Source organism: Nestor notabilis, unplaced genomic scaffold, assembly GCF_000696875.1.
Source record: "Nestor notabilis isolate BGI_N333 unplaced genomic scaffold, ASM69687v1 scaffold25702, whole genome shotgun sequence".
Classification (NCBI taxonomy): domain Eukaryota; kingdom Metazoa; phylum Chordata; class Aves; order Psittaciformes; family Psittacidae; genus Nestor; species Nestor notabilis.
Window position 1 is genome coordinate 1 of NW_009917361.1, and position 8389 is coordinate 8389.

At 46.4% G+C, this 8389-nt stretch overlaps 2 protein-coding genes across 2 annotated transcripts; both read left to right on the forward strand.

Moving 5' to 3' along the window:
• Positions 1-2350: 2350 nt before the first annotated feature.
• On the forward strand, positions 2351-3450 carry ACKR2 (atypical chemokine receptor 2; the record flags this gene model as incomplete). Its single annotated transcript, XM_010009198.1, has 1 exon — positions 2351-3450. A coding segment is annotated over one exon (1100 nt), but the record flags the coding sequence as incomplete, so codon positions are not given.
• Positions 3451-6055: 2605 nt separating this feature from the next.
• LOC104401579 (5-beta-cholestane-3-alpha,7-alpha-diol 12-alpha-hydroxylase) lies at positions 6056-7675 on the forward strand. The gene has a single exon (XM_010009196.1). The coding sequence runs from the start codon at positions 6143-6145 to the stop codon at positions 7673-7675; it is 1533 nt and encodes a 510-aa protein (XP_010007498.1). The 5' UTR covers positions 6056-6142.
• The last annotated feature ends 714 nt before the right edge of the window (positions 7676-8389 follow it).

An 8389-nucleotide genomic window follows, 5' to 3' on the forward strand; every position in this document is an offset into this window, starting at 1 on the left:
CCCTCGCGGCGGGGCGCGGGTGTCTAGGGTTTGCAAAACACAGACTCCGAGTTGAACTGGGTGACTTGTGTCACCACGGAAAGTAAGGGTTTAGGCTGTCATTTGCAGGATGCAAAAACAGCTTGCGGCTTTCCTGTAGCTAAGAATCACAGAATCAAATAGGTTGGAAGAGAACTGGAAGATCATCCGGTCCAACCATGACCCCAGCACTGCCAAGTCCACCACTAAACCATGTCACTGAAGGCCTCATCTACATGTATTTTGAATAGTTCCAGAGACAGTGATTCCACCACTTCCCTGGGCAGCCTGTTCCAATGCCTGACTGCCATTTCAGTGAAGAAACTTTCATAATACCGAGTCTAAACTTCCCCTCGAGGCTGTTACCTCTTGACCTATCAGTTGTTACTTGGGAGAAGAGACCGACCCTCATCTCACTAAAACCTCCTTTCAGGTAGTTGTAGAAAGTGATAAGGTGCCCCCTGAGCCTTTCCTTCTCCAGACTAAACACCCCCAGTTCCAAACTTCTCATGTCAATACAAACCCACACTGCGGCATCAGGTAGAAGCTCTCTAGCAGAGGGCAAAGTCAGAGGCCAGCTTTCCCTTGATAGTCAACTGTCTCATTGACTATTTTTACCTGAATTCCAGCTATAAAGCAGAGCTTGCTTTGTGCCTGCTGTATGCCAGGTGGTGCATTCTGAAACCTAAAGACAACCTAGAAATTGTTTCTCACTTTAAGTGAACCAGACTCTGGAGCAGGAGGAAAAATCTTCTAGGATCCTGAAGATACCTTAGTTACTGGAGTGCTGTTATCTCAACCCTTGGGAGTTACATTTCTCTGATTCTCCTCCCTGTCCCTCCGGGAGCTGGGGAAGGAAGAAGAGGGGGGAGTGAAAGAGGAGGGGGGAGTGAACGAGCGGCTGCATGGTTCCGGGTTGCCGGCTGGGCTTGAACCATGACACCCCCTCACCTAAACCAGAGAGCAGCTCGTCAGAGCAAAACAGCAAAGAAGAGGCCTTTTCTCAAAAAACCCTGCCTGGTTTTGCAGTGCTCTGGTGTAGTGTTCGTGACTCCCCATCTCCGAGCAGCGGGGGACAAAGAGCTGCTGCTCCTGCAGGGCCACCCCAGCACTGACACACAGCATTTTCAGAAGCATAAAAGAAAGCAGCTGAGGTAGCCACTGTATCTCTCTAAATGTGCTCCCCATTACCCGTAATCTGGTTACTTTAATTGCCAAAGCCATTAGGGCTTTGCAGAGTCTAAAAAATAAAATAAATTTAAAAGATCTATGCAATTACCAGCTCCAAAATTGAGTTAAAATCTTGTAATAAATTACCATGAAGGCTACTTTCTCCAGTGACTCTTAGAGGCACATTTAAATCCCTGCAGCTCTGCGTGATATGTGCTTTAGGGGAGAAACTCAATTAAAACAAAAAACTTATTTCATTTTAATTGCTGGGCTAATGAAACTGCTGTCACCTGTAGTGTCCTTGTGTGCGTGTCTGGCGCCTCAGCTTTCCGAGTGGCTTCTTGCTCTTCGTTAGTGTGTACATTGCCTGTGTATTTATTATAGGCTATCTCTTAAATGCAAGCACACGTGTACACCAGCTGATGGCAGCAAACACGAAGATGGGTAAAAAGCATGTATTTCTGCGGACCCACCTACGATGGGGCAGGTTGGATTTGGAGCTGTGGACTGAGCTGTGCTCTGTTCTCCCGTTTTCACCAGGGCAGTTTGGGGTTTATAAAGCACCATTTTTAACCTCTGACAGCCCTGGTTTACTGTCAGAGCCTAGAGATTAGGCTTGATTTTTAAACCCCACACCACCATGGTACTGACAGGAGGTGGCTCAGGCAGATCCCATCTCCCACTGCAGGAGATGGGCTTTTTAGTGAGAGCCATTGCCCAGTTTGGATGGCTTTCAGAAAATGAAATCGAGATGCCTCTTTCTCAGTAGCGACCTGGGTGAATCTAAAGCAGCTCACCACAAGGTGGTGTGGAGGATTTCCCATAATTTAGAGCAGAAACTTCCTCAAAAGCTTGCAGTGCCATCAGGAGGAATTGGTGAGTTATGTCAGAGGTGACTGTGCTTTTTTGCTTTCAAATTTTATTGTGTCAGAGTAAGGAAACCAGAATTTTATTTTATTTTATTTTTTCATATGTATGTGTAGACAGCTGTCCCATGCAATAGGGAAAGGACAAGGATCCAGTACTTAAGCCAATACTTATCAGAATGTGGCAGAAATTTAAACCTATGAACTAAAGGAAAACCCTCCATGATGTGATATTTGCCTTTCCTGTGTGGACTGGAACAACATTTTGATCCCCTTCACTTGTCTTTTGCTCCTAGGCAGCCATTTGTCAAATGCAACAACAACCGCTGCTGCCTCGCTGGATGCTGCCAATTCGAGCAACTATTTGTATGAGTACTTGGAGGAGGAGGATTACAAGCAGTATGGCCTCTTCAAAAAAGAAGAGGTACTCTCTTTCAGCAGAGTATTTTTGCCATCTTTTTATACTGTGGTCTTCCTGATCAGGTTGGCCAGGAACGCCCTCCTCTTTATTGTTCTCATCATGTACATCAAGAAGAAAAAGAAGATGACCAAGGCGTATCTGCTGAACTTGGTGGTTTCAGACTTCTTCTTGCTATTAACCCTTCCTTTCTGGGGTCTGTACATTTCTCAGTGGGTGACCTGGGACATATTGTGCCTGGTGTTAAATGCCATGTACATTGTGAATTTATACAGTGGTATATTTTTTGTGAGCTGCATGAGTCTGGACATATATCTGCAGATAGTTCATGCTTGCTCTCCTCATAGCTCCATGACATGGAGGAAGTTCATCCTCATCTTGTTGGTGGGATGGGTCCTTTCCATACTTCTCTCCATTCCTGATGGTCTCTTCACCAGCACAACGCAAATCCACAACGAAACCATCATGTGTGCCCATGATTATGGCCAGAATCACTTATTTTGGAAAACTGTCTTTCGAGTCATGCCAAACACCCTGTGTTTCCTTTTTCCCTTCCTTTTCACGATGTTCTGCTATTCCCACATAGTGTGTGTCCTCACTATGTCTCAGATGCCTGGCTCAAAGAGGGCACTCTGCTTAGTCCTTACTCTGGTGGGTGTCTTCTTTGTCCTGTGGTCCCCTTACAACATTGTCCTCATCCTTCACTCCCTGCAAGATGTTGGTGTGATCAGGAGCTGTGAAAGCAGTAGGCAACTGGACTATGCCATGCAGATCATGGAGAGTTTGTCCTTTGTCCACTGCTGTCTTAACCCCTTTCTATATGCTTTTGTGAAAAAACGATTCAGGTTATATTTATGGAAGATCCCCCAGGCCATTTTCAAGAGAAGTGCTTTCTTTGACATCCAGCCTTCAGAGACAAGCCAGTCTTGCAGCAGATATGCATCTGAGGTAGAAATGTTGAGTATCGCAAATGCATGATAAATGTTTACATTATTTACCTTTTGTGTATGCCCTCTCTACAGTATTTTACTGGTTGTGGCCATGTGATGGATTTGGTGCATAACCAGATGTTTCATCCTAGCACCAGTATCAAGATGATGCTTTTCCACACTGGGATTGGAAAAGTACATGGGAGATTTGTTTCTGTTGTAACTGGTATTATAAAAGGATTGACCAGGGTTTATGTTCATGGAAGAAGCCCTCCTCCTGTCTGGAGTATGTGAGGCATTAGTGAATGAAGGAGCAGCCTGTCTAGATGCTGTGCCATTAAAATGCAAACTGAAATTTGTGCAGGACTTCTCCCTTCTTAGATCCCAGAGTCTGAAGGGTCTGATGGTGGAGAGCCATCTTGTCATCCTCCAGCTTGTGCTGTGGGCTGGGGAATGGATTTGACACACTCATCCATCAGGCCAGACACAGGTGGCCTGAAGCCCAGCCTGGGGGGTGCCTTTACTTCTGTCTTTTGCCATCTGCCAGGTAGATGTGTTCAACCAGGCTCATCTCTTTGTCTACCAGGAGAGGCAACGTGAGGAATTAGGCACCTTTAAATGGAGCTGTCTGACCAATGATGGGTTTCTCTGTTACGGAGAGCTGTGTCACACTTAGGTCTGCTGAGCAGGAACTGTGTCATTCCAAGGGATAGATCCTTTATTAGAGATCAGTTCGACCAGCCACAAAGTGCAAAACAGTAATAACCAGTGAGTAAGGTAGGAAAAACCCCAACTGTGTGTAGCAGAACAGTGGTAGAAGTATTTGCCTTCTCAAAGATCTGTTTTGACAAGATAGAAAGATCCATGGATATCATCTGTAACATAAATATTGGCTTTGCAACACAACAGAGTGAGAGCATGGCCTTGAACAGAAGAGCACGTATAGCTGTTAGCCAATCCTTATTAGCCAATATAGCCTTAAAGTTCAAAGTTACTAGTTTTCTGACCTTTACTTAAAGGTACTCTTCACCCCGAATACTCTTAAACCTTACATGGGCCCTTTCCAGCCTGGAAAGCTATTGAACTTGGGAATTACCTAGAATTGTACAAATAAAATCAGTAATTTAAAAGAAAACACTCATCACCTTAATTTTATCTCTAGACAAGATTACTGGACCAAAAAGGGCTTTGAGTTGATCAAGAAAGGTGGATTGTTTTCACTGCTGTTATTTTTCTTGCCAACTGTTTCCCGAATGGTAGGGCTGGGAACTTTCAATAAACCAAACAAACAACAAACCCAACAAAAACAACAAACCCAGAGTAAATGTTTAGCTGACGCTGTGATGTGTCCTTCACTGCAGGGGTCAGGTTACTGGGGGGGAATGAGGAAGGGGAGAGCAGCTGGGAAGTGAAAACAAAAAAGAAGATTGTGATCCCATACAGAGTAGGGCTTGTGGGATTGTGCAAACCTTATGATGGGATGCTCAGGGGAAGCACAAAGGTGGAGGAAATGGGGCGGGGGGGGAGGATAAAAGGGACTGGTTGTGTGTAAGCAGCATTCCCCATGCCTGCTCACGGCAGTTTGTCCTATCGCCTTATTAAGTACTTTTGCTTTCACATTCTGTTAAATACTTTTCCTTTCACATTCTAATAAATACTTTTTCTTTCACTACATCTTTTCACATAAAGTGTGACAATCTCACTCTCTGTCCTGCATGAGGGTGCTGTGAGGTCCAAGTGCCAGTGGCTGGGGCCAAGGCTGTATAGATCAGGGTGGCAGCACCCTGCCGGATGAGACATGGAGTCCCTGGCATTGTCCCCAAACTCCATCCAGAGAGTGTGGAGCAAGAGAGATAAAGAAGCAGAAGGGAAGATGAGTAAAACTGCCAGGTACAGGGGTGGGAGCAGGAGGGCAGAGGGTCGGGGGTGCTCTGCTGGCTGGAGGGGACACAACAGATTTAAAGGTGCTGGGTGTGCATGCATTGGCCCAGAAGAAAGTGCTGGCATCCATCTAGGCACTGCTGCTCTCCAGCCAGGAGGTGGGCTTGGCCAGTTTCAGACTCCAGACTTATCTGATGCAAAGCAAATACAACTAATTGAAGCACTCATCACTCACAGGCGAAGCAGACCTGCTTTGGTTTTTTGCCCTCATATGGGTTAGCAGTGCTTGCAGCATTCATTGGGAAAGCACTTAAGGTGCACTGTGTGCTGGAGAACATCAAAATGTTGGAGACCTTTCATTCTTTTGGATTTTGAGACCAAATTAGCCCAGCTGTAACCCCCTTCCCTTGGTCCTGATCTCATTTCCAGTAGCATTTCCAACATCTGCTCTTTCTTTCAGTTTTTCAGCCTGCAGTGAATGTCCAAAGCCTGGTCTTAAAGGCAGAAATCACTGAGTGAAATTCTCTGAACTCTCTTTTTCAAAACCTGAGCTCCATGCAGCCTGGGAAAGGAAATTATTTTAAGCTGCTGCAGGGCACGCACCAAAACCCATCCACCTTACACAGCGGCCCAGTAACTCCAGCTTGATGACAGCATACCTTCCACCTTAATAAATCTGTGTTCACCGAGGGAGATATACACACTGGAATGCTCCACAGGGGAAAGGCAAACACTTGCTGCCAATAGGGACAGAGGTCATCATCTGCATATCTGCATATCGGTCGCTGGATGGGAATAAAAGACACGTTCCTGCCCCAACCTAGCTGTAGTCCAACATCCTGGATTGGCACAGAGCTGTCATGGCGCTCTGGAGCATTCTCCTTTGTACCTTGATAGCATTGCTGCTTGGCGGGCTCTACCTCCTGGGCATGTTTCGGAGGCGAAGACCCAGTGAGCCACCTCTGGACAAAGGTATCATTCCCTGGCTGGGGTATGCTCTGGATTTCAGAAAGGACACTGCAGAGTTTCTAAAAAGGATGCAGAGAAAACATGGTGATATTTTCACGGTGCTGATTGGTGGCTATTACTTCACCTTTGTGATGGACCCCTCCTGCTTTGGAGCCATCGTGAAGGAATCACGATCTAAATTAGATTTTAGGACTTTTGCATCTAAGCTGGTCCTGCAGGTTTTTGGCTACAAGCCCATTGAAGCCAACCACAGCATAATTCATGCATCAAGCACAAAGCATCTGATGGGAGATGGACTCACTGTCATGACACAAGCCACCATGGAGAACTTTAAGAAGCTGATGTTTTTCAACCTCAGCTCAGGAGAGGAGAAGCGAGTGTGGCAAGAGGATAACCTCTTCCACTACTGCTACAACATTGTCTTCAGAGCTGGGTACCTGGCTCTATATGGCACTCAGCCACACCAAGGGGCAGATAGCAAGGAGAAAGCTAATGAGCAAGATCGCATCCATTCCAACCAGATGTTCCAGGAGTTCCGGAAGTATGACCGCCTCTTCCCTCGCCTGGCCTTTGCTGTGCTGCCTCCCAAGGACAAAATAGAAGCTGAACGGCTGAAGAGGCTCTTCTGGAGCATGCTGTCTGTGAAGAAAAGCTGGCAGAAGGACAATATCAGTGGGTGGATAAGTGATCAAAACCAGCTTCTGTCAGAAAACGGTGTCCCCGAGTACATGCGGGATCGTTTCATGTTTATGCTACTCTGGGCATCTCAAGGCAATACGGGCCCAACTGCCTTCTGGCTCCTCTTGTACCTCATGAAACACCCAGAAGCTATGAAGGCTGTGAAGGATGAGGTAGATAAAGTCTCAAGGGAGAATGCCCAAGAGGCAAAGCCAAGGAGCCTGCCAGTTAATGTCACTAGGGACATGTTAAACCAGACTCCAATTCTGGACAGTGCTCTGGAGGAGACTCTGAGGCTGGTTGCAGCCCCAATACTGATCCGAGCCGTTCTGGAGGACATCAGCCTTAAGACAAGAACTGGGACAGAGTACACCCTCCGCAAAGGAGACAGGGTGGCTCTGTTCCCACACATCTCTGTGCAGATGAACCCAGAAATTCACCCTGAACCTCATGAATTTAAGTATGACCGCTTCATAAACCCAGATGGCACCAAGAAATATTTCTACAGAAATGGGAAGAGGCTGAAATACTTCAACATGCCTTGGGGGGCAGGAGTATCCATCTGTCCTGGGCGGTTCTTTGCTTCCGCTGAAATTAAAATGTTTGTATTCTTGATGCTGAGTCTGTATGACCTGGAACTGGTCAACAGAGAAGAGGAGATCCCAGCAATAGACATCAGCCGCTGGGGATTTGGGACAATGCAGCCTGTCCACGATGTTCGGTTCAGATACCGGTTACGCTTTTAATTTGGGAAGACTTTGTTTTGTTTGTTCTGATGTTACCTGTGAAATAAATTGCATGATCCCCTGGTTATCAGATCAGTGTGGTGCCAACACTGACAGCACAGGATCACAGAATCACAGAGTGGCTGAGGTTGGAAGCAACCACTGGAGGTTGTTCAACCTGTCCAACTTCCCTGCTGAAGCAGGGTCACCTAGAGCAGATTACGTAGGACTGTGTTCAGATGGCTCTTGAGTATCTCCAAAGAAGGAGACTCCACAACCTCTCTAGGCAACCTATTCCAGTGCTCAGTCACCAACACAGTAAAGACGTTCTTCCTCATGTTCAGGTAGAACTTCCTGTGTTTTAGTTTACGCCCATTACCCCTCATCTTATTGCCTGGCACCACAGAGAAGAGTTTGGCCCCATCCTCTTATGATCTTGGTTGCTTCACAGCTATCACGGCTTTTGTCTTTACCTCCTTTACATGTATTGCTGCTCTGGGTCTCCGGTTATTGGGGTGTTGGTTTATGTAATAAAAGCTCATCTACACTCCAACACAGGAGTGCAGAAAGAAAAATAGTACTGTGCTAGGCTATTCCCAGCCTCATCCAGAGGGCCATCTGCCTATCAAAGGGCCATCTGCCTATCAAAAGCCCATCTGCGCAAGCCCATCAGAGCACAGATACTTATTGGCAGGTGGCAACCCAAATTAAGGATTCCAAGAAGCAAGTATTTTG